At 37.3% G+C, this 27,855-nt stretch overlaps 1 protein-coding gene across 2 annotated transcripts in view; it reads left to right on the forward strand.

Annotated features, from left to right (window-relative positions):
• Positions 1-4,603: 4,603 nt before the first annotated feature.
• LOC757115 (phosphatidylinositol 3,4,5-trisphosphate 5-phosphatase 2B) overlaps positions 4,604-27,855 on the forward strand; it is a 67,372-nt gene continuing 44,120 nt past the window's right edge. For both annotated transcript variants that reach the window (XM_030982037.1, XM_030982039.1), the window contains exons 1-2: positions 4,604-5,038; positions 16,702-16,768. In XM_030982037.1, the coding sequence (XP_030837897.1) occupies positions 4,899-5,038; positions 16,702-16,768 (207 nt within the window). In that variant the 5' untranslated portion in view covers positions 4,604-4,898. The remainder of the gene's footprint in view (positions 5,039-16,701; positions 16,769-27,855) is intronic.

The raw sequence follows: 27,855 nt of genomic DNA on the forward strand, positions 1-27,855 counted from the left end.
AAAAGAGATAGAATTTGTATATTGTACTAATTTTTCTGGAATGATATTCATATATTCTCAAATAAATTAAAGGTTGTGTATCAAAAGGTTTACTCTGTTATTTATGTCTTCATTTTATTTCAAGTACTATAGGATCATGTTTATCTTTCAGATACAGCCAGACTTCCAAAGCTATTTACTGCGAAATTATAATGCTTTTTGATTTCTAGATGTGGTCCAGAAGTGCAAAAGTATCATTCCAAAAGATAGTAAATCAGAAGATTAGAGTTATGCAATTTGCAAAAATATTTGGAGGGGGTGGGGTGTAAAAAAAAAGATATATAGGCGGTGTCACACAGAGGCCAAAAATCCGGATTTTAGTTATCCGGTTTTTAATTATCCTCTTTTTGGCTGTCTGACATCAATTATCCCTTCAAAAATCCCTTCAAAAAACCTCATATGAAGCAAGATAATTCTCTCTTGAAAGGATTTTTCAAGGGTTTTTTGAAGGGATTTTTCTGTCCGACACCAATGTTGAAATAATCCCTTTTAATAAGCATCGTGACATCACACGTTTACATGCGCGCATTTAAACGTGTGATGTCACAATGCTTATCTACCTAAACGGCGCGTGCGCAATGACCCATCAAAAATCCGGATTTTTAGTTATCCAGATTATTCGTAGCCTGTCTGTCACCGACTCAAATGAAAAAACTAGATTTCTAAAATCTGGTTTATTCAAGAGGGGTCGGGATTTTTCTGTGTGACACCACCTATTGATGACTGGTTAGACAATCAAATTTTTAATTGCATTGTCCAAGATCGAAAGCATTATGAGAGAAAGGGAGAGAGGGAAAAAGAAAGAGATATATAGAGATAGATTGAGAATTAGGGTAGAACTTGGGATAGCTAGAATGAGGAAGAAGTGAAAGAGGAAATGGGATAGGGGAGAGAAAGAGAAATAAAGAAACGTAAACCGGGGGGAATAAAGATAACCTAACTGAAATTCCAAAGGTTGTTAGCAAATTTTCAAATGTACTTGACTCGGATAATCTTGATAAAAAAAGATAACAGAAATAAAGAGAGAGAGAGAGAGAAATCGTCTGTTTTATACTATAAATTATATATCTCTGAAACACAGATAATATGGGTGACAACCTAACGCACTTCGTACGTACATGAGCCAGGCGCGAGTGTCGTATGACGGGTATTTCCCGAATTCTCCGCTCGTATTTCCCTCTTAGATCTACAGTCCGAAGCGCATTGTAAAATTGCGCGTTACTTGTTTCCCTAGCTTTTCCACACGAGTGGGTTTTATTCGGAATATGTAAAAAAAAAGATGCGTATATTTGGGGGATACATATCGTTGCAAAACAAACACTTTATGCGGTTGGTTGTTTGTCCCTTTCCTGGTAAAGTGGTAGGCCTCATGACAGAGCTGGTATTTGAGAAGATAAAGTTATTGACGAGAAACGATAGGTCTAATACAGATTCAGAATGTATTTATTTCCTTTTATAATCAATTGAATACAACAAGAATTTACATTCATATTACAAAATGAGGATAATAACGAGTCTGTATCCGTAGTAATTAGCCTATACGTGGAGATAAAATGATGATATAGGCCTGTCCCCGTTGCCCAATCCCATTGCATTGAGTGAGCGGCCCGGATGGTCTGCCTGGATCCAAAAGCCTTCACCGGGGGAGGGAGGGGTGGAAAATGATACCCAGCCACTGTCCTGTCTCTTAATGATCAAATAATAATGCCATATTAACAAACCCTGGGAATTGAAATAGAGAGAGAGAGAGAGAGAGAGCACTGGCGGCGGAACCTTTTAAAAAGATGGGGTCCACCTAAAAAGGACACTATCGGGGAAAAGGGGCACTTACAAACTAGGGTAAACCTTTTGCAACATTACCCCTCCTCCTCCACCTAGGCCCCCTTTTGTCTTTCTTTGTTGAGGAATCCTTTGCTTTAGATCCCTTTCGTTACATTAATAACAGCAATAAATATGACATAGCTGACCGTTTTTTTAATTTTTTTTTTATTTCATCGGGCTTTTCCCACCTAACTATTTGAATTAACTTTAATGTGTGGATCAAGTTTCTCACCATTCCTGACTTTATTTGCGTTATGGGGTGTATTATAGGATCCTCTTTACTTGTTATCCTTCCGCCTCTCTCTCTCTCTCTCTCTCTCTGTGACTCTGATTTTCCCCGACCCCCCTCCAAAAGGGGGTATATAGGAAAAAAGGAAAGCGGAAGAGATGGAACAGAAATTTATAGAAAAGCTTTGCTATTCATTTCTGTTATCATAAGCTTGCATCAGGGATATTCGAATACCAAATTTAATTAATTGAAAAGTAAACGACCTTCCTTCTTCGTAGAGGCCTGCATTATCTTCTTCTTTTAAAAACACGTTCGATACACACAGATCGGCCAAGCTCCAAAGTGACTATGAGAGACATAAATAATCATATGCGACAGTTTTAATGCATTAAATTAAAAATAAAATTGTGAAAAAGGCATAAATATAGGGCTAATATGCAGAAAATCAAACAGAAAGTAGAAGTTAGCACTATAAAAAAACGCAATCGGGGGATAGATCTGTGAATAGTTGTGTCTTGCTGTTATGAAATGAATCAGAATGCACTGTGTTTCCCGACATATCACCAGGGACTTAAACGTAAAATCAGTTTAAAAAGCGAAGTTGATTCAGCACTCTATTTCAATAGCGAACATTTTCGTTATATACTCTGCAGGAGTGCAAAAGGGGGTAACGATAACAACGGGCAAAATTTCTGGGATGTGGTAGAAGCCCTTTCTCCTATATAGGAGGACAGGCACTTTTAATATACGAATAGGAAAATAGTAGGCTATAGGTCTGTAATGTCACTTCAAGAGAGGAAAACACGTTCAAGACCTTTCCATAATGTCGGTAAATAGAAGTTAAAATGATATCAATTTTCAAACCAATAGGATTATGTATATAGTTAACTTAAAGTTTACGATCTGTACGAAAATGTAATCGGGTAACACTATTCTCCAGCTTAGCTATCGGGGCCATCATTAAATCAGAACGGGAAAGGACACTTGTCAGAGGTGAAAGGGGGCCTTTTCATACTTAAATAGGATATTTATTAAAGGTGAAAAGGTTTTTTTTAGAAATAGAAATAGGGGAAGGGGCACATATTACAAAAGGACAAGTGGCACTTATCATACCTAAGAAAGGGGAAGGGGCACTTATTAAAAAAGGAATAGGGGACACTTATTGGAAAGATGAAAGGGTTACCTTTACGAATGTGAAAGATACATCTATTACAAAGGAAAGGGGCACTTGTCAAAGGAAAAGGGGCACCTCTCAGATTTGGATAGGGACACTGTCTTATCAGAGGTGAAAAGGTGCATCGATAGGAAAGGGGAAGAATCATTTATTACAAAAGGAAAAGGGGCACGTATCAAAGTAAAATGAACACTAATTCTTATCAGGGAAGAAAAGGATTAACACTTCTCTCTCCTGAAACAATGCAGTAATCAGAAGGGAAGAGGCCACTAATTAGAAAGAAAAAAAGGCACTTGACAAAATAAAGGGGCACCTACCAGATAAGGGCACCTATCAGAGATAAAAATGGGCACTCATGAGAAGATAGAAGGGGCACTTGATAAAGGGTCACATATTTGAAGTAAAAAGGGGTACTTTGGGACACTTGAATAAGGGTGGGAGCCAGACACGCCCCCCCCCCCCTCGGAGCGCCACTTCTGAGAGAGAGAGAGAGAGAGAGAGAGAGAGAGAGAGAGAGAGAGAGAGAGAGAGAGAGAGAGAGAGAGAGGTAGACAGACATAGAGAGGAAATGATGAGGAAAATGGAAGAGGTACGTATAGGAAATTAAGAGGGGAAATTGAAAGTGACCATAATGATATATTACAGTGCGTTTTAGTTCTCCTTGCAATACCTTTACCCTGCATAAATATTGTTTATAATTTTAAGTGGGGAATATTGGCAATAGGCCTACATATAAAGTAGAATAATATAACATATTTCTTTGTTTCGAAATATTCCACTGAACAGTTTTTAAAAGCTATGTTATGGCCAGGTTATTTCCTCAAAAAACTGTTTATCTCTCCGACGGAAGGAAACAAATATTGTGGGCAAAGGTTATCCATTTAAAACAATGCATTTGCCGTTATAACGTCTGTTTGTGTATTCGCTGTAAATTATAAAACTATTAAAAAGTAGGTTTCTATTTCTAATCTGTTGATGATGGAAATGCATAGAAGACATGACTACCAATTAACTCACCACCCATAAAACTATCTTCTTAATTTCATACAAAATGTCTCCCTCATTTCCTCAATGAATATCAAAACAACTTGTCAAGTGAGGCTTAGAGCCTTCAAGATCGCTGAATATTTAAATTATTTTCCGCCAAAATTCTGCTAAAATGCACTTAAAAATATTATACTCAATTAAATGGCCTGCGGAATGGGGGGGGGGGGGGGGGGTTGAGGGGAATGAACAGATTTTGATGACATGCTTTTTTTTCTTAAAGTTTCTTATTCACGAACACAAAATAATATAGATCTCGCGAACCCGGAAGTTCCGATTGTAAAAATCACCCTTATGCATTTTGTACAGTAATCAAACCCAGCGAAAAGAGGCTCATGAATAGTCTGGAAATGTTCATAGGATTATGGATGATATTGCATTATAAAGTGCAGGAATACAGTAATGCTTGTACTTAGGACAGGGACTAACATCTAAGAATTGGAGCTGCCACTCAGAAATTTGTCACCATTTGGAGATTAACGGCGATAATACTTTACACGTGTGTTGTGTTATGGTTTTCAGTTTTGGACAACTACGGTACTTGGCTCGAGTGTGAAATCACCATAGGAATTGTACATAGCATGAACAATAATGGCCACACAATATCCGTGGTACCACGGCCGTATTTCACGACTTGAAACGGAAGAATTATTGCACCAATCGGGAAAAGATGGCGCTTTTGTCGTTCGAGACAGCGAGAACATCAAAGGGGCATATGTGCTGTCAGTCTTGTAAGTGCTATATATGTATTGTTTTATCTGTAAATCGTCAATGTTCGATATTGTGTAGATTAAGCTCATCCAGCTGTGCGAGCGCGTTTGGGCCTTCATCCTAGCCGGACCTCCGGGCTAGAAGCGCGGCACGGCCACGTCTCGTCTTTCTTGTGGCTCCGAGTCCGAGCTCTTCCAATACTTCACATTGTAGTACTCTTTAGTCTTTACTCTTGGCTCGAAAAAAATGGCATGTGATCAACGAGGTTTAAAAAGTATTTCTGTTACTTACTTATGTACTTACTTGCTTACTTGCCAATTTAATTATCTTTATTGAATAATTAAATAATATTATTAGACAGTAAGTCAGTAGACCCTTCTATGTTCTAGATCTAGACTTTTTTTTCTAGGTCTATTTTTATTAGACCTAGCCTAGTAATTTCATTATTATTATTTAACATCATCGTCATCATCACTATCATCATCATCATCACCATCATCATCATCATCATCATCATCATCACCATCATTATCATCATCATCATCATCATCATCATTATTACTACTACCAAGTACCACTACTAGTACTACCACTATTGTTGTTGCTGTAAATTGTCATCATCGTGACACTTATTTTTTTTGCTGAGGTGCATTTCCAATCTCAGGCCTTGTGGGTGTCTCCCAATCTCTTTAGTTGGGGTGGAATATCTGTTTTGCCCCATCTGGAAATGATTTATTTGAGAGGTTATTAAGGATATTAATGTGTAGTACCTACCTTATTTTTCACTTGTTGCACATGAGAGGTTAGTATGAGAGTATTTCCTTATGAAGTTATGTGAAGCTTTGTATGCATTCATTAAATAACATTCTTACCTGTGTCTGTGTCCACTTCATAGGAAGAGTGCCAGCTTAATAAACAGTAGTGGATAATGATTTAGTTCTTTAAAGTGCCCCCTCCCCCCCCCCCCCAAAAAAAAAGGCAAAGAGAAAAAACAATCGAAAATCTCAATAAGAGCCCTGAAAAAATGCAGAAAATACATTAGGATTGCTATGAAAAATTGGACTTTCTAATGTCTTAAACAAGTCTGACAGACATGAGGATGAGCGCTATATAAGAACCCACTATTATTATTATTATTATTATTATTATTAAGAAAGTGTTCATACAAAAAATTAATTTTACACAGAATAGTAAAGACCCTCTCAGTGCTTGTACTTTTTCTCTTCCATGCACAGTACATGGAAGCCGTTGATCAGTTTTGGATAATCCTGTTAGATTAATCTGAGTAATTGTCTTGTGAACTGCATCCTGATCTACTCAGTGGTAGACAGCTAGAATTATTTTGAACTGGCTGTTAATCAAATCATTGTGTTCATAAGAACTCAAACTGAAGTTCTCGCTGGACCTTTCCTATTCCATTATGTACATGTACATGTGTGCTCCTAACTCTGCTTTGAGCACTGTCACCTTTTCTTTTAAAGCTACACACTCTGTAAATCCTGACAAGTTTACCAACCCCATGTATGCTCTCCTATAATCCTATTCTATTAGGTAAACCATAGGGCACTTAATTAGTTTAATAAGTATATCCTGAAAGGCCTGGATGGAAACAGCTTACAGGATAATGGATTAGTTGTTAATCCTAATATTGTGTTCATAAGAACTTGATTCATCAACTTACCTAGGAGGAAGTATTGTGATGTCTAGCATTGTTGGCACAAGTCACAAATAAACCACATGAAAGACCACATAGTGATGCACATTGCATGGCGATAATTATTGATTCAAGAACTGATTGATTGTAATTAGATTAATTAGAATGCTAGAGTTATTTTGGTAGTCCTGTTTGACAGTTTGTACATGTAAGTTGCATGTTCACATCTATGATAAGGAGTATGCCGATCTGATCTGGGGCAGACAATGTGAAATGTAGCTCAAAGTTCTAAACATTAAGACACTAAGTTGAAAGTTCACAACACCTCTTCAGGTATTATTGTTTCTATATAAGGTGTGTTTGTATACACTACACTCTTGTACCAATCAGTGCTGGTATAATGCACTACTACAATATTCTGCATGTACATTATATATGGCAGGGAATAATGCTACTTGAACCAGGAAATATGTCTTTCATTTTCATATTTTCAGGAAGCTAACACCCCTAGGGAGTAGGATTTCAGCTGTATTGCTTTATATGTCACATACTGTACATTGAACAGGGAATTGTGTACAGTGAGTGGGAGAGAGAGAGAGAGAGAGAGAGAGTTCGTGCTTGGTTTTGTATACATATAGTATACAACCAAGGGAAAATTGAAAATGAAATATGACATTAAACTATTTTTTATGCAAATCAATCCTTTTCTGTAGACGGGATTCCCCAATGTGTGCACAGTCCAGTATGCACTATTTGTATAGGCCTGATATTCCCTATAACTTATCTGAAGGCTAGGATAAAAGGGAAGTTACCTTTCCTGGGGTAGGGAGCCGTAGCCATAATGAATTTTTCCTTCCTGCTTTCCCCGTCTTCCGTCTTCTAAGGTCTCAGTTTTCCAGGTGGGGGCAGAACATTGAGAAAGGAGTTCAGAAACCTTTAGACATCAATTTTGTTTATATACATGTACATGTATGTTGTGGGCAGGGCTCCATAATAACATTTTGGGGGAGGGGATCCAGATTTAGATTTTCAATGTCTGTATGCATAAAGCCCCATGTAAAATTGTGAAATTCTGGAGGTTCAGAAAATCAGAAATCCAGACATAGTTTTTGAGTGCCCTTGAGTGTCTCCCAGGCACCTGTTTACATGTATGTCGAGCCCTGAAGGAGAAACCCCTCTCTGAAAAGGCAAGTAAGCCTTTCGTGGTATTTTTTTCTTCTTTTAATTGTTCTTTCCCCTGAAAATTGCTATACAAAACATTTTGTGAAAAGATCTAATCATTGATATTATATTTGTGCTGGGATTTTCAAAACTCCAAAAACTCTGAACTTTTAGTTGCCTAGTTCTTTATTTCTGTCTGACCAATATATCTGATTTGTTTGTGTTCATTCAAATCAACTTAATGTCAGGGCTCAGATAGCTTCTCATCATAGTGATATATTTTCTTCAATGGAAAGTATTTTAAAATGGGACTTTTATCATTTCATCCACATAACAATGAATATCATCATATTAATGATTTTCTCCAGTAAATTGCAAGGTGATAAAACTGTTATTTCTTCTGCTTCATTTCCCTGATAGACGTGTGCTTTATGATTACAATAATCATACAGATTTGAAATCAAATTTACTGCTTGCAATTACAATGTATGACAAAAATATTTTTGGTTTTATCATCTCCAGTTTAGAGCAGGCCATCATCCAATTTACTGAGGTTATAGCCTCCATTGTGCACTGTATATTTGGAGTATCATGGAGGAACTACCAGTGTGAAAAATACTGTTTTGCTATAAAAGACTTCCTTTTCAATTTGCTTCCACAAAGAATGACATTCCTCACAAAGATTTAGAGTTTGATGTACTTTATTGTTTCTTAAAGGTATTACAAAGTTTTGGTATCCAGGGTCATGAATTTGGTTCAAATTAACATATTGGAAGCATATGCGATCCTACAATATTCAGTGATCGTTGTCGCGATTGAAATCGAGTCTAAAGTTATGAAATTATAAATAATAAACTCTTTATGTTGTATAGCTCCCTCTCAAGGTCAAGATATTAATTTAGCTATGAAACAATGTTTCTTGACTAAAATCAACCAGTTAGCTATTCCCGTTTGGAAATTATATATCACAACTACATATTCTGAGATTTTCATGGTCGCAGCTACCATTGTACGGCCATAGGCGCTATTTGAAAATTATCAAAATTTACCGGGAGCACCGGTAAATTTTTATATTCAATTTTTCTCGAAAACAGAAGTGTTTTAGGGGCTAATCTTTTTAGTGCATATAATACATCCACAGGGGCATCCAAATATAACAAAATTGTAAAGATTCACTATCCACCCAATTTTCAAAATTTCCTAAAACTTTGTATTACCTTTAACAAGAGCTTCTTTGCCCTTTTCAGAGCTCTTTTGGAGCTTTGCAGCTACCTTTTTTTGGTATATTCATTTTACCTAAACCACTGACCACTTGTAATTTTTGTTTTCCCATTTTTCAATTGCAACTTTACCTGGGGAATGTTTCCCTAACATTTTAATTGAGGAACTATATTTCTATCCTTACATGTAGTCCTACATGTACACCCACACACTTGTGTCACAAAACCATTATGATTCCAAGGACTTTGTTCTCTAAAGTCATGACACATGCTATCAGGAAGTAAGATTTTCAAGTAGGATTCTGATAAGTGATAGATTATTCTTTTGAGCTGGTGCAAAATGAATAAAAGTGACCCAACGAAAGTTCCCAAGTAGTCTAGTTTGTCAATGTTAGGGTTAAGAACTTAAGATTAGAACCTTTGTGGGAAAGATTTGTGAGAGAGAACTATTGTTTTGGGACTTCTAGTGTTCAAGATCTGCCTGATGATCAGCATAAGAATGAAACCAAGTTCAGACAGATTGTGGAACCAGGAGGGATTTGAACCTGCAACCTGAACCACTGTAAAAGTGTGAGGCTATGAGGATACCAAAGCTTCTAGACAAGATTTCAAAACTGAGTTTCCTGATTGAAAAAAAGGGTTTCCTCTAAAAGAAGTCGGTACATGGTCTGAAAGTCAGTGAAGTCTAGAAAGTAAACAGGTTTCCTTGCATAATTTGAATACAAGGACACTGCCAGCGTTTAATTTTACAGATAGGACATACATGTACATGTATGTGACATTTTCATAATTCATGCAAAGTTCTAGAGATGTTGGCTGTTTAAAGGTAATACAAAGTTTTGGTATGGGGTTATGAATTTGGTTCAAATGAACATATTGGAAGCATATGCGATCCTACAATATTCAGTGATCGTTGTCGGGTCGAAATTGAGTCTAAAATTATGAAATTGTAAATAATAAACTCTTCATGTTGTATAGCTCCCTCTCGAGGCCAAGATATTATTTAAGCTATAAACAATGTTCCTTGACTAAAATCGACCGATCAGATTTCCGTTTTGAAATTATATATCACAACTACATATTCTGAGATTTTCATGGTCGCAGCTACCATTGTACGGCCATGGCGCTATTTGAAATTTATCAAAATTTACCGGGAGCACCGGAAATTTTTACATTCAATTTTTCTCGAAAGCAGAAGTGTTTTAGGGGCTTAATTTTCTAGAGCTTATTAAACATCCACAGGAGCATCCAGCCATCCACATACAGTATATCAAAATTGTAAAGAATCACTATCCACCCAATTTTCAAACTTTCCCAAAACTTTGTATTACCTTTAAGGAAGCAAGTGAGTCTGTATGACATTTATTTCTTATTCCTTGTGTCTAGTGCTCTGGAGGAGAAATGGCATTGTATTATGAAGAGGGTGTTGCAGATTGCAGCGTGTCATTGTGTTACAAGTGAACTTTACGTACAGTGACTTCCTGCTACATAATACCTTGACCAAGAGCACAGAAATTTGTTGTGTGACTACAGATGTACACATGTAGGTTTGTTTGGACATATTATAGGCCTACGTTAGGCATTAACTGTTAGGAAAATCTTTTAGGTCAATGCCATGACTTATTTCCACACTGGCAATGACAGGTCTTTACATTTGATATTTGATTATTCTATTATGATATTTTGTCTTTTCAAAAGCAGAATGGTGTTAACACTTGTGTTGAATATTCTGGTTCTCAGACCATGCTCAGACATACTGCAGACCATAAACTTGTAGCTCTTTTTTTGTTCTTTTACAACGATATCTTCAGTTGAATGGTAGACATTTTGTAGTCTTCAGGCTCACATAATCTGTGCTGAGGAATACATGTAATATCATATATTTCAAGATGTGAAAGTTGTTTCAAATGTCAGTTTAATAGAAGTAGTAATTTCACTGCTTTCACATGAAAGTCATCTTTCAATAACTAGAATATCTATATCCATTGATTTTCGTTCAGATGTTCTGAAAGTCTTGAAGCGAAATGATCAACATTTAAATCAGTGAAAACATACAATGTAACATTTGATAATGATGTGAATATGAATAAGTTGATTATCATATGAATACTTCTATTTTTATATTCATGTAGAAATTACTCTAACATTAAGATATTAAGCGAACCTCAAAAAAATATGATGAATTAAGGAATGCATAGCAGTCTTTATTCTCTGTTTTTTTGTTGGTTTGAAATACGAATGAACAAAAATGTGCATAGAGCTGGTAAATTGACATGCAATTGTGTAGTAACGAGAAGGCCCTACAGGTACATGTATTTGTTAAAGTACTGTATATGATCAAACTTTTCACAAATTTGTAAATCAATAACCCCTTTTGTAGGGCAAAAAGGAGGAAGCCCTACATGTACATCATAGAGTTGAATGAAAAAATGTACTGTACTACTATGTTAAATTTAATTTCTGTTTTGTTTTTGTTTTTGTTTTTGTTTGTAACGCACTGTGCGCAATGCATTTAAATATACATCCACAGTAATGAGAATGCCTTATATTGTAAGAGTTGTGACGAGTCGCCGTAGCAACGTAGTGTGTGAGCCGGTGCATGTCTGTTTTTATTCCTGTCACTCAAATTGAGTCTTCCTGAGCCAGGAAACTAACTGCAAGGTCTTGCCGCATTTATATTCTCTCTAGGCCTGTTCTCATTAGCCAATTGCTAGAGTATGTGAAACGGGTCAGTCATTTTGATCTTGGGGCTGTGTAGTGCAAACATAGATTTATGATTGATTACCAGTTACTTATGGATCACCTTGTTCAATCAATTGATCATTTTATCAATCAATCAATGTTCCAATCGATTGCTACGCTTTGTTTTATGGGATCAAGGGAAATTGGTGCGATTCCACCTAGCCCAAGCTTATCTGCTGTGAATATGCAAGTACTGGTAGAGTATTTAATAATAATGATGGTGATAATGATAATGAAAGTAATATTTTCAAAGCATGTCACGTACACTAATGTTAATAAGGACCGTACTAGTATAACCCCGGCTTTAGTCGAGCGGCCCTCATAAGGCGCTCTGGTATTCAAGGAATTTCTTTATACCAGGTACCCGTTTACATCACCTGGGTTTAGATTGGCAGATGCAGATTAATGTCTTGCCAAAGGACATTAGTGCTGCAGTGGGACTCGAACCGCAAACCATGTAATCCACAGTTTGGTGACATATCCAGGCACTAGATCATGGCACCAGGGCTTCATTCGTGCTTGTGATGTTTAATAGCTTGAGCTATCATTTTGTGTGAATTGGGGCTCTTCATAAAAAAGCCTTCTACATACTGTAGTCAAGTAGTGAATTATTTTTCAAGAGAAAAAAATGCATTGCATTTGGATTATGGTATTCTCTGTAGCGCAAACTTATCCCTCATAAGTGAGGGTTACTCAACTCAGGCTTGTAGAGTTTGGGAAATTTAAACTTGGACTGATTTCGCGAGTAGCACTGATTTGATAAATTTGCTCCTGTGATGTTTGCTCTGGGCTTTATTTCATCCAAAGATATAGATAACGGTTTGGGTAATTGCAACTGGATTTTAGGTTGGGTTTAGGGTTAGGGTTAGTTTAAATGAGGCTAGTGTAAGAAAAAATCCTGCATGTAATAACTATCTCAAGCTAAAGATTGTTCAGGCTAAGCCGCTAATGGAAAGTGCCTTTAATAATACTGCCTTTTCTAGCGTTCCCTCTCTCTTTTCGCCCTTTCCCTCTGAAAACTGCCTGCCAGTGCCACATACATGTACAGTCCCAGATCCATTGTTATACTTGTTATCTGTGGTCTGTAACCCCACCTGGCACCTGGCCTAACCAGGGAGGTGGGAAACAAGTGGCCCCACATTTGCTTTGGTGACATTTGCTCCTCCCTGCTCATACCTAACAGGTATATCTGGCTAGTGTTTTAATACAGTGGCAGTTGGGTGTTTAGGTTTGGTTAGTTTTATTTAATGTACCGGTACATTTATAGTGTTTGATCTAGTATGGGAGCTGTTAGGAATTAGAAGTTAACAGTGGATAAATTGTCACCAGATCGTGTGTCATAGAACGGCCGCCCGCCTACACTCCCTTGCCCACTAACCATACCTTGATCAGGCAACTTCATTGACCATCAGCCCTTGAGAGCCAATTGTCTATGATTAAAGCCCATCTGTACTAGTGTACAGGAGGGATTAGACCACCCTGCAAGGTCACTGGACAAGTGATTATCTCATCAAATCAGCTCTCAATTAACGTTAGAAAAAGAGGATCATGATTAATGGTCACCAATTATGCATTGTTTGTTATATAGCGGGCGCAAGCAGCTATAAGTAGTGCAGTGGGGCTTTAAGATCATTTCTCTTTGTAAATTTTTTTTGGCATTTATACCAGTCAACAACAAAAAAATTCTGAATGGACAATAAATACTGAATTTCTAATTTCTAATTTCTTGTACATACGGTACACATCAAATCCAGATTGGAAAGTGATGTAAAATATTCCTGATGGTAATGAAGAAATATCAGTCCAAATTATTTCAGCAGCATGCTTTACACTGAAATAATATTTAAGCATATACACTGTAAGTATGTCCATTGAACACATATATTTGTATACAGACGTACATGTACAGTTTTGTACAGTATATACATCCCATAGCCATGAGTTCATACTCCTTTGCTGCACTCCATAACCATACCATGACCTTGCCAGTTCATTATATTACTGTGCATCATCCTTATCTTTCGTAGCAATCATGGGGGAGTGATGAACATTAGCCTCATTAAATTGGCAACTTTGCACATGATTCGCACTTTACTCATGTCACTATGTTAATGATCACGTGTACTGCACATGGCATACTAGGAACCCATTACCCTGATAAATGAGTTGATCGATTGACTGATTGATTGAGGGCGGGTCCAAACTATTTGGATTGTGACGTACAGGACATTCAGAGACTTTAAAGGTACAATGTCCCTTTTGCAGCCAACCTCAAATTCTGTAGAACTTTGCAGGAATTATGAATATGTCATGTATGTCCTATCTGTGAAATTTAAACATTAGCAGTGCCCTAATATTCAAATTATGCAAGGAAACCCGTTTACATGTACTTGCTAGACTTCACTGTCAGACGCTATTGAGTGACTGACTTCCTTTTTTTCTTCTTTGGTAATAACACACATAAAATGAGCTGTAAAGTATTTGTCTACATCAATAACCCACTTCTTGTAATGGCCAAGATTAAACTGATTGAATCTTTGCGCAGTATAAAACGTATGACCATTCGGTACAATTGTCTGAAAATCAAGACTATTACTTTTGGGCTCTATAGCCCTAAAGTCGATTTGATAACTGATAATCGTTATTTTCCCACTTGAAGACATTTTCAAGCCCCACCTTTTTTAGGGAAGTTCTAAATTAGTATTATCTTTCAAATGCAGTTGGAATTTAACTTTTTCATTTTTTGGCCTGCAAATGGGACATAGTACCTTTAAACAAGAAATAACAACAGATGAAATTATTTATATGGCTATGCAGCGTCCCGTACATCACGCAGCACATTACATTAAAAATGAATTAAAGAATTTGTCAGAACTAAAACTTTCCACAAATGAACTAGCCCATAATAGCCACAGACTCATACCAAAAGATAGCCATATAAATAATTTCATCTGTTGTTATTTCTTGTTTAAAGTCTCTGAATGTCCAGTACGTCACAATCCAAATAGCTTGGACCTGCCCTTGATCATCAGATCAAGTACTGTAGTTTGCTTTCATTGGGACTTACTTTATCAACTAATTGATTGCAAATTGATTGCAAGTTTGATTACAAGTTTGATTACAAGTTTGATTACAAGTTTGATTACTGGATTGAGTAATTGGTTTCTAATTTTGCTGGATTGATAAATTGATTGATTGATTGAATTTTTGATTGATTGATTACATTCTATATTGTTTGATTGAATGAATTTGAGGTCGACTGATGGAATGGTTGATTCTTAATAATAATAATAATAATGGTGGCTTCTTATATAGCGCACATGTCCGTCACGTTGTGACGCTCCTGGCGCTGCCCCGAATAATGATAATGATAATGAAATGATTGCCTGATCAATCTATTGAATGCCAGATGATTGCTTGATTGTTGACACATTTTGATCAACTGATTGATTACATGATCAAATGATGACAGGATCAATAGATGGATTTCTGGAATGATTGAATTAATTCATCAAGTGATAGCTGGATTATTTGATTTGTCAAATTAATTTCTTTGAATGATTGATTGATTATTTGGTTGATCAATCGATGGATGGATTAATTGATTGATTCAATGAGTAATTGATTAGTTGATTAATTGACTGAGCAATTGAATGATTAATTGATTGTTTGACTGATTGATTGATTGATTTACCGATGATATCTGGTCTTAATGTTTATTGATTGACTGCATGGTTGCTGCATTGATGAGAACATTTTGGCGTCTTTATTTTCTAGTGATACAGTGTGTACAATATATGGGTTTCTCTAGATTCTCTGATCAGCTATCATTATTGATTAATCTATTAATTTATCAAGAGGATTTAATGGCACATTCGTGGTTGACAATTACATTTTTACCTTGGTACTACATGTACACTGTAGGGCTTGGTATTTATTTATGCAGCTTGCTTAAATTCATTTCAAATATTGATTATTACCTTTAACATATATATACCCACAAGATCCCATCCAAAAATAGTGCAGGGTGTTTTAGGAAGGATATGCATCAGTGTCTTTCATTACCATCTAATCTATAGGAAGTGCTACCTTTCACCTCTGATGTTTCCATGCTGAAAGAAGCCATTAGGATGTAACATGCCTAAACATCTACTCAAAACAATAACGTTGGTCCAAAATATTATTTTACAGTTTCCTGATCAGGCACCTCTAGGGGCAACAACTTGCCCTAGTTCTTAGTTCTCATTTGCCTGAATTGAAGGAGAATAAATAGCAAATTTATGATGTTTGTTATGATTCTGTTTTAGGATGATGATGATGATGATGATGATGATGATTGTGGTGATGATGTTGATGGTGATGGTGATGATGGTGATGATCATGGTAAATGGGATGATGATGATGTTGATTGGGATGATGATGATGATGATGATGATGATGATGATGATGATGATGATGATGAAGGTGATGATGATGATGATGATGATGATGCTCCTGATGATGATGATGAGGATAAGGAGGATAATGATAATTAGATAGAAATGTTAATAATATGAATAATGATGTAATATGAAAATTGTATTATTCTGATGATGGTTAGGATATTCACTACATGTTTTTTTAAACATCACTTTATTGTTCAAACTTGCACAACAAAGGAGAACAATGTTGTAGAGACATACATGTACATTTTGCATGTACAGGTTATGATTCTGAGATATTCTGTTTGTTGCAAAGAGTCTATAGGGGTATCAATCATTAATTATGCATTGTTATTGACTTATGTTTTTGTCTTGAAAATAATGTGATACCAAGACACTAAGATGTGGGTATAACAGAGGATTTTATGATCTGTTTATTCATTTTATTTACAGTATTTTCCTCTTTATTTCTTTGTCACTTACAGGTGTGACAGTAGGATTTATCAATACAGGATAGTACCTGATTCAGGAGGACCAGGATTTCTCATGAAGGTAAATATTTTGACCACATGCTCAATACTTCATGCATTAATTAACTCATTTTTTTGTTTTGTATTCATGATGATATAAGCAACAACAATAACAAAAACAAGAACAAAAATATTAGCAATAACAAAAGTAACACTATCAGCACCACCATCACTATCAACAACAACAATTAACATCAACAGAGACATTAAAAACAACACTCTCAAAAGGGAAATTCTCTCTTGTTAAAGAGTGACATTTTGACAATTGTTTCCAGCACATTAATCATCCCAAAACAATTAGTGGAGAAAGGTTTTGGGGCATACAAGGCATTGAAATATAGTGTCTATTGATTTTTGTATCTATAGATTTAAAAAATTTAATATGTTGTATGCGTGCATATACAGTGTACATACGTTATGGATCTCATAGTTACAACATGTAACTAACAATTCTACCCTTGATGTAATAAAATGAATAAAAATGCCCTTCTTGCCGTGATTTTCTTAAAAATCTCATGTTTGTATAAACTTGTGCCATTTCTTTCCTATTTCCAAGGAAGCAAGTGATTGAAAGCAATGTACGTACATCCTTAGGGTCTTAGAATCACACTATGTCACACTTATTTCCTTGTTATTGTTGCTCTTGATATTACTGTATATATTGGCTGCTAGCACATACAGGTACAACAAATATATATTACTTCCTAGTATATTGTAACGTAAGAATATTCTGAAATGTCGAAGCTGCCAACTCTCATTTTTTTTTTTTTTTAATGGGTATGATATTATTCCTGGAGTTGATTTTTTTTTATTTCAACTCAATAGCATTACAGTTTTACTGATACTAGTTTTACCAAGGAGTTACTTGGTAAGCTTGCCTAGTGTTAACTCATTGATTTTACTGTGAAATATAAGAATATAATCTGAGATACGCAACCTATGACTGCAATGAAGTAGTATATGTTGTATATTAGTATTTTCCTCAGTTTCACTGCTGTTGGCTGTTATTCATATTCTTCGAAAGGAGGGAGAACATAAAACATACCTAGGGAAAAAAACAAATGTTGCATTTATGTTGAAATTCAGAGTAATTCAAATTCATTATGGATTTAAGTAAAAGTAATATGAGGACACAGGTAAAGTACTATTTATGTTGTACAAAAGGAGAGCGAAGTGTTATGGACAGACACATAGCCAGTATGTAGATAGTATTATATACACAATTACACATGTATTTCAACTCCCAGAGTCCAAACTAAATTTGTAGAAAGAAATGTCATGCTACCTTTTCTGTTTGAGTTTGTAGAAATTGGCATCGAAAAGAGGGGTTTACATCTTAAAGAGAAGGTTGAGTTCTGGGAAGAGGTGAAAAATAATTTGTGAGCATTACTCATTCTTATTATGCAAGTGTGGAAGAACATCAGTTAAGACATATTCCCTGAAAAGCATTGCTCTTCAAATGCCTTCATATTCTAAATATGCATGTAACATCGTAAAAATCGGGGGGGGGGGGGGGGGGGCGGCTTTTTACGCCACGTGTTCGTGTAGTCCCATATACATCTTTCTGTGCAAGTGTTTGTAACTTTACCAAGACTTGGCCAAATTTCTTATCATTTTGATGATTCCAGAACCTTGCAATACACACAAATTCTTATATGCTAGATGATCAACCTTTTCTGGTTGGTTCCACACCGTTTCTTTCAGAATGCAATCGCATGACCAGAACTCAACTTCATCTTTAAAGATGTAAAATAATTTGTTTTTAATTTCCAATCTGAAAAATTGAGCTACTGGGAAATTTGCACTACTTATTGTAAAACTTTAAACACCAGAGGGGGCTATTCCATATTTATCACACATTGAGCAAAGCAATGTGAGCGCTGCAGCTTGTGTGAGATTTTGTGGAATTCATTTCTGTTGCACAGTGGATTATTTGAATTGTGCATTAAGAAAAAAGCATAAATTTGGTAAAACCATCAGTGTTTGCAGATAGTGATTTTTGGAGAGTCACATGACCAAAAACCTGAATCATTCCCCAATGCTTCGAGAGCAGGAATTTACTCTGCAAAAGTCTGTGAAATTTCTGCTGAGGTGGATTTTTCGATCTGTTTTTTGGTGTGTTTGCTGGTAGTTGCATACACAACATATACGAGCAAACACAACTAAAAAAAATGCTAAAAAAAACACAGGAACGTGAGAAAACTTGATGATTTTTGCTTGCAGAGTAATAGTGCAGCTATTGACTACTACATGTAGGTGAGGGTGGGGATTCAATCGCCAAGAGCAGACTTCACTTTTTATTACTGACAGGCCTCAGAGGCCTTGTGTAATGCTTACACTTTCACTTCATTCAAAAGGACTGCCCTTAAAGGCATCATTTAACAATGTTAGATCTGAGATGAACAGCCCTACGTGTTATCCATGTCTGTGATATGGTGTAATATTGAAGCCCTAAAAAAAATGCACTTCAAAATGGTCAAGAAGTGCCTCAAAAAAAGTAAAAATCTTTGATTGACCGGTTTTACAATACTCGTTTTCCACAATAGACTGTAGTGTTATTAAAATCATAAAGGAAAACACAAAATTTGGTTTGATTTTCAATCTTAAATATCTTGATAATCAGAAAGGCGATTTGCTTGTAAAAGTCATGGGGTTCCTGACTGACCTACATGTAAAGGTAATATAATTATCATTGCAGCATGAGCTAAATCTGGGATTTTGTTTCAGAATCTGAGACAAAGTTACCGGATCCCTTTAAGCAGGCGCGTAGCCAGGGGGTGGCGGTGGGGGCAGTCGCCCCCCCCCCCCCAAAAAAAAAAAACGCCGGCCAAATAAAAAAAAAGATAGAGAAAGAGAAGAAAAAAAGTAAGAGAACGTAGGAAGAAAAAGGGAAAAGGAGTCGAGAACGTTACAACGAATCGTCTTCTTTCTCTAATAATTTAATGAAACGTCAAAGCTTTCATGCTTCGAAAGAGGGGGACTGAATACAAATAAGTATTAAGGGTCGGGAAAGGTTCAACGAATCGTCTTCTTTGTCTAATAATACGTCAAAGCTTCCGCGCTTCGAACAGGAGGGGGGAGAAGGGAGGGGGGGAGGGGGAGGGGGACTGAATTAATTCAGACAAGGATTAAGACTCAAGAATGGTATTTCGAGTCGTCTTCTTTCTCTAATAATATAATGAAACTTCAAAGCCTCTGTGCTTTGTGCGGGAGGGGAGTAAACAGAATTCAGATAAGGATTAAGAGTCGAGAACGGTACATCGAATCGTCTTCTTTCTCTAATAAAATAATGAAAGGTCAAAGCTTGCAGGAGGGGGACTGAATACAGATAAGGATTAAGAGTCAAGAAAGGTACAATGAATCGTCTTCTTTCAAAGCTTCCGCGCTATGCGCAGGAGGGGAGGACTGAATTCAGACAAGGATTATGAGTCGAGAAAGATACAACGAATCGTCTTCTTTCAAAGCTTTCAAAGGGGAAACTCCCCCCTCCCTGCTAGGGAGCGCGTTTCGCTCTTTAAGTGATTTGCATGCTTTGCGTGCTCACTACCGCCCCCCTAAAATAAAATCCTGGCTACGCACTTGCCTTAAGAAAAAGCCATCATCATCTCACTCCATAATTAACAGATTCCAGAAAGGTTTGTAGTTGGAGTATCTCTCAGAAGGATCTCGGTGGACACCAAAGTTTGCTGCTGCAGTGTGTAAAATCTGTATAAATGTTACAACTATTAATTCCCTGGTAATATTATAAGCCAACTGTAAAGTAACTCACACAGAAACTAGCGACTGTATGTCTTTAAATGAAAATGGAGCTATATATAATTAAATGAGTCATAATAGTGTGACCAATCCATACAGAAGGAGAGAGACATCATGTGATTCAGGAAATGGTCACCTAGCTTGGACAGTCACCTGGTGAAGCATGATGAGTGATGACCATGCAGTATGTGGTCTGACTGGTCAGTCTATAGTCTACAGTTTGACCAGTCTAATGAGTAAACATTACTCTCGTTGGGATACTAACTGTATTTCATTAAAGCATGAACATACGTAGTTTGCAAGAGTCAAATCCCTATCTGTCACTGAGCACAACAGAATGTCTGAATTGTAAAGCTAAAGACTACTTTCAGAGGCCCTAAATGTAGCTGCCCTTGACACAGTCAGAGACTGATAAAGTAGTCTCAAGGCTTTTTGAAGTTTTCTTTGGATTTGGTGTGGTAAAAAGTGCAATTTTGTCAAAGGGATTTTTATGCTACCGTATTTACATTTTTTAGTAAACATTTCAACAGCATTTTTTAAACTACCAGAGCTCTTTTGAAGTTTTCCAGAGCCTAGTCGTTCACCAGTCACAGTTATATAACACACGCTCCTGCAACTATTGCTGCACAGTTGATTTCCTGCACTTTCCTTAACTGAACTGAACTCCTAAATTCAACCCTTGACCCAACATTACACCTAACCCTATCCCTAAACCTGTAGAAACATAACTTTAAACCCAGTTATAGCTCTAATCTTAGACCTTACATGTACCTTGGGACGGTGTTATAAAGACTGGAGCAGTTGTTGCCAGAAATAGTAAAAATTTCAAAAAGTGTTAAAAATTGTAAAAATAGCATCGGTTTGCATGGTCCTTAATTAATTCTAAAATCTTCTTGTCATTAGTTTCTTGTAAAGCCCAGACAGCTAGTGCCAATATGAATGACACTTCTCAAATTCGCTCATGAAAACTAGATTAGATTAACGGCTCGTATCCTGCCAGCGTTTGAAGACTTCCTGGCTCGTTAAGTTGATGGTGAGACCTGGATGGTTCATAAAATAAATTAAATTCAAACGGTTCCCTCAATATTCCAAATGTGATGGTAGCCTTTTGGCTAATGGCTTTCAGTTTGCAATTTAAAAGAATTGTAATTAGTTTTAAACCATTATCAGCATGATTTGTCAAAATGTGATAATTAAGATATATACAGCCATGGCTTGGAAGGGGGGGGGGGGTGGGTGCATAGGGATAATGGTCTGATGGTATGGGATAGCTCCTCGTAATCGGGTGACCCGGGTTCGAAACCAAGTCGATACGTTAGTGCCCTTTGGTATTAGGCATTAATCTTCATTACCAGGTCCCTCGGAGCAGACCTAAAGCGTCTGTCCTCTGGTTGAATACTAACAAGCATTTATGCTTTCTTAGCAGTCGGGTAAAATAACCACCACTATCCACCGCTAAACTAGGAGACTTTCCTCCTGCGTGGTCCCTGGCACTATACCTCGGACACATATCCCCGGGTTCCATGTCAACTGCTTCAATATGAAGAGTTGCTCCATCTCCTTGGGTCTGTTTTCATCAGCTCGAGATTGCCAAATAGCACGCTATTTCTGATTTGGGAAATAATCCAGAAGTTACAAATAGGTCTTCATCAGCTCAAGCCTTGACCTCGAAACTTGAAACTCGAGCTCGAGAAATTAGCTTTGGATATTTTGCTCAGCGTTCGCGCACAATGTGAGCCTTTGGTCTAGTGAAGACGCACCAGACAAATAGCGGGATATTTTGCAAACTAGCCCAAGATATCTTGGGATGATTATCTCGACCAAATATCCCGCCAATTGCAACTTCGGGCTGATGAAGGCGCAAATTAACTGGATAATTTGCGATCGGGATAGTTCAAATAGCGGGATATTTGGCAATCTCAAGCTGATGGAAACAGGCCTCTTGATCATGTAGAATAATCCTCATCAGATGATTTAAAACTCATGAAAACATTTTCCTTCTGAATGAATTTCAGATGTCAAGGTAATCTTCTGCATAAGGCATCAAATCAATTTAATCAGTCATACCACAGTTTATGAATTGCAAATTTTAAATTCAGATTCATGTTTAATATTTGTAATGTAACATATGTAGTCTGGAATGATTTGATAGAACTTTAATTGATCAGGTTTCATCTCATCAAAAGATAATTTTACTAAATCTATACTATTTCTGAAGTACATTATATTTAACCTAGGTCATGTAAATCAGACGCAGCTGTGCTCCATGACACCGCAGATTAAAGTGGTCGCGGAATTTAGACACTGTCATGGGCATCCTAATCTGGAATATGGAATAGCAAGTTGTAAAATTCTTTTTCTTTCTTCATAATCATGTCCAGACTGGTGTTCTGTGCAGGTTTTAACATAATTTGGTGAGAGTTAGGAGGGATTTAAACTAAAGAATGATTCAAGTTTATGGCGCTTGGCAGACACTATATTCCCTGCATGTAGAGGTGTCCTGGTCGAGTGGATACGTCACCTAACTGTAGATTACAAGGTCTGCGATCTGAGTCCTGCCGCGGCACTAATGTCCCTTGGCAAGACATTAATCTAACTTTGCCACACTCGACCCAGGTGATGTAAATGGGTACCTGGCAGGAATAATTCTTTGAAATGCTAGAGCGCCATAATGGCAGCCATGCTGAGCCGGGTAATAAATGTGGAGCGCTAGGAGTGTCAAGTCTGACAGATATGAGCACTATACAAAAACCTTTATTAATATCAATATTGTTAAGTTTAAAGTACCCCCTCTGTGTGTATTCTAGCAGTTCTAGAAGTTTTTAGCTCTTTGTTGAATACTCACCAGACTTAATTTGAACGATTCCTCATGAAGCTTTCGATCTCTTTGTGATGCGATGCAAAGTTGCAATCCTAAACATTGCCAGGTCACTGTCAAGTTCAGGAGAAAACGGGGGGTTCCCCTCCCTCACAATATCAAGTCACATGTCACTTAGATGCCATTATGAGGCCTTGGTTAAAAGCACACCTTTTGTAATTACTTTGAAAGGTTTCTTAAGGTCTATGGTTCCCTTCGACCTGAACTGCTAATTTCTTCCAGTGATCCATTACGTCAGAAGGCAGGATGACTCGCTGTATACGGCAGTCGGTGGAATTAAGACGTCGTCAAGCGCTAAGCCGCGTCTCCTAACAAACTTGAGCCCCTCTCTCTCTGCACAAGCTATAGAATCATCGTTAATCTCTTCGACATCCCCTTACATTCATGTTGCGAGGGAGAAATGTGATGCGATTGTCACATTCAGGATTAGATTTGAAACATGCCGAGCGATGTCTCATGTCGTCTTTGTAATGACATTAATCCTTACGACCCTGTGACCTTTTGCAGGATTTCACATAATGTGTTGATGTATTTGTCATCGTTTACAAGTACAAGTGCACTGTGGATGTGCACTTTTAAACCAATATTTATATATAGGGTACATGTAACTCATTATTTGTCGTTAAAGGTAAAGACCAGTATTGGAAACGCCCCAATTTCAAAAAATAAAATGGAAGCTCTTATTACCAATCATGTGAAAGAATATGTTTTGACTAATTCATGATGATAAAAATTTTGCTGGGAAACCGTCTACTTACTCTACTAATTGATAAATTTGGTAAATTAGTTTAGTTTGGTGTGTGAGAGATAAATGCACGTGTCGTGCACGTGTGCGTAGTCCCATATACATCTTCCTGTGTACAGTGCTTGTAACTTTACGAAGACTGGGCCAAATTTCTAATCATTTTGATGATTCACGAACGTTGCAGTACACATCAATACTGCTAGATGATCAACCTTTTCTGATCGATTTCATAACGTTTCTTTCGCAATGCAATTGCATGACCATAACTGGTCTTTATCTTTTAGGGCCCAGTTTCATAAAACTTGTTATCAACAAACACACTTTGCCTTCTGCTTCAGCCAATCAAATGCCATGATTTTAGTAGCTTATGACAGTTATTGTAAAACTTGTTTAATATTGATAACAAGTTTTATGAAGCAGGACCCAAAGCCTATATAACTTGCATGTTCATGGACTACAACTACAAGCAAACTACATTATTGACTGATTCCATGTGATCTCACCTTCACGAACGGCTTCATTACAAGCTGATTATAAAGCAAATTAATACATATAAATAATGATAATAGGTTTAAATCATATCTTTGCCTTCTGTTTCAAATAAGAGATTTTAACTGGCATTTTATTCTGGTTGCCAAGTCAGTCCTTTTAGTACATTTCATTCAATTTATAGACTTAACAATGTTGGTGATGTTTCAGAAAATAGGGTTGTTGGGGACCCCGATTCGTTCTAGATTTTTCTTTCCTTTTTGGTCCATTTTGCTGTAAACCATTCAATATATGTCATTCAGACAAGAAATAAAAAGAAAAGAAAAAAAAAAAAAAAAAACAGTTATCAGGCAGCTTGCTTCTGTAAATGGGGGGGGGGGGGGGGGGGGTGGGGGCGGGAGTGTTCATTACAACTCGCATGTACACTGTACCCCTTCAGTTTTTGTTTTCTACCCTGAGCATAGCAGACTATTTCCTGCTCCAGGGATATGTTTTGAAGATGAAGGCAACTGTACAAACATGTTACAGGTATCACATTTTGTTTTTGCCCCAGTTTCGTCTGTCTGTATGGCCCTTGGATGTCATACATGGTGTGAATGTCAGGTGGTTTGTCATGTGACTTCTACGGTTCCTGTATTATGTTAAAGATAAACTTGAGTTCTGGTAAAAAAAAGAAAATGAATTCTCATAGAATCAAACGAAACTTACACTGAATGTTCAAGATTACAAATAAATTCATTTGCCAAACAATTTAGGTAGAAGATGCATACTGGCTGAGTAATGAGCATAGAAAGATAAGGAAACCAATGTTGGCAGTTCCGACACATTTTGTGTAATCCCATATATATCTTTCTGTGTATAGTGCTTGTAACTTTACCAAGACTGGGCCAAATTTCTTATCATCTTGATGATTCCAGAACCTTACAGACACACCAATACTTACAAATGTATATGCTAGATGATCAACCTTTTCTGATCGATTCCTCAGCGTTTCTTTCACAATGCAATCGCATGACCAGAACTGGTCTCTACTTTTAAAGTGTTCTCTTTCATGCAGCTGTATACATGTACAGTTCAACCTGTCTTAGTGGCCAACTCTCTGTAAAGGCCAACTCTCTGTAAAGGCCACCTTTCTGTGAAGGCCACCTTTCTATAATGGTCATCTATTTCGTCTGCCTTTAGGAAGAAATATGTGTTGTATAGCCTGTAAAGGTCACCTTCGCAGTGAGACAATGTTATCCTTGGCCCTTATAGAGAGGTTTTGAATATACATTGTAGCTTGGCCTGAAGGCTTCTTCCCTTGATCGAGACTGACAGCTGAACCTTCAGATAAGATGTCAGAAGGCTTGTGAGACTGACAATGTTAGTCTCGACTGACCGTCCAGCTACAGACTGACCACTCACAAGACCAACAGTCCTGCAGCCTTTTCACACATAGCTAAAATTCTATAAACATGACTAGAATAAACGTGTTTCGAACGTGTTTAAACTAATCACGAGCCTTTCACACACAGAAATTTCGGTGCGATCGTTAATTGTTTCGTGATTAACTACTGCTCGTAAAAATGTCGATCAAAGCGCACGCTCCATCCAGTTTAAACACGTGTAAACAAGAATTTCCTTTCACACACAAAATGTCAAGCTCTCTAGCAGCCTTTTCACACACAGCTAAAATTCATCGTATCTAGAGATGATTAGAATCACTCAACAGTTTTAAACATGTTTATAGACAAAATTTCCCAGTGTGAACATCGTTTATACGATGTTGGGATAGATACGAAGTCGCGATCCATACGCCCCTAAAAGCAGGCTGCAGATACGAAGTTCGTATCTAGAGAGCTTGACATTTTGTGTGTGAAAGGAAATTCGTGTTTAAACGTGTTTAAACTGGATGGAGCGTGCGCTTTGATTGACATGACATGACCTTCAATGCGCAATGGCACGACTGCGCATTTTACGAGCAGTAGTTAATCGCGAAACTATTAACGATCGCAACGAAATTTCTGTGTGTGAAAGGCTCGTGATTAGTTTAAACACGTTCGAAACACGTTTATACTAATCATGTGTATAGAATTTTAGCTGTGTGTGAAAAGGCTGTAGATACGAACTTCGTATCTGCAGCCTGCTTTTAGGGGCGTATGGATCGCGACTTCGTATCTATCCCAACATCGTATAAACGATGTTCACACTGGGAAATTTTGTCTATAAACATGTTTAAAACTGTTGAGTGATTCTAATCATCTCTAGATACGATGAATTTTAGCTGTGTGTGAAAAGGCTGCTGGTCTTGTGGGTCATCAGTCTTGAGGGCTGTCGGCCTCGTTAGCTGTCAGTCTCATGAGCTCTCCATCTACTGGAATCTCTAGAGCGAGAAATTAGGCCTCTACACTAACTTTTTTGACACAGTCTGTCCAGATTGATATTTAGTTTCTGTACATACATTGGCCCTTATTTAATTTTGAAATTTGTTGATCTTTTCTTGAGTTCAAATTTGGGGACCCAGGTTCTCAACTGCAGCTCTACACACCCCTACTAGTGCAAGTCATCCATACAGTTAGGTGCAAAAAATCCTAATCCACTCTTTAATCTAGGCTGTGACTTCTAGGATGATGATATATACATGTATAGACGTTACTCTAGGTGACCTGCTTTCTATGTACACCTGCAGGCCAACAGGAACAGGGCTCATCTCTGTTAATCTGCAGTATCATACAGTGGATTTGTGAACAGCTAACCTGAAAATCTGTTTAAATTGTGCTCCTTCCCCTCAGGGAAACCCAATCTCTAGCATACACTACAAACTACAAAGAGTGCCCCCCTTTGACACCCCCTCTCCCTCCAGGTTGCAAATGTCAGACCTCAGAGCACCTGGAAATGTGATAAACTTGTTTGTTAGAGAATGTGGCATTTAAAAAGCACCTAAAATGTATCTAGTAGCTTTTCATTGTTGTACTTGTCAACAAGCTGTCAGACTTGTGTCTCAACTTCTCCCTCCTCCCCCACCCTCCTTGGAGCTAGAGCCCTGGATATGCCACTGGTAATTAAATACCTGTAAGTTATTCCTCTTTATGTGTAATACTCTTTTCACACTGGTTTTGCTTAACCCTGTACTGTGCTTAGCCCCATACTATCCTTAACCCCGGACTTACTTGTTTGGCTTTTCACACACGCTGTTTTTAGTCCCGTACTAGTGCCTATTCCGGAATAAGAAAATTCACGCTGTTCTCACTGCATTTCCTTA

This window comes from Strongylocentrotus purpuratus, unplaced genomic scaffold (genome assembly GCF_000002235.5).
Source record: "Strongylocentrotus purpuratus isolate Spur 01 unplaced genomic scaffold, Spur_5.0 spur5_scaffold_12, whole genome shotgun sequence".
Classification (NCBI taxonomy): domain Eukaryota; kingdom Metazoa; phylum Echinodermata; class Echinoidea; order Camarodonta; family Strongylocentrotidae; genus Strongylocentrotus; species Strongylocentrotus purpuratus.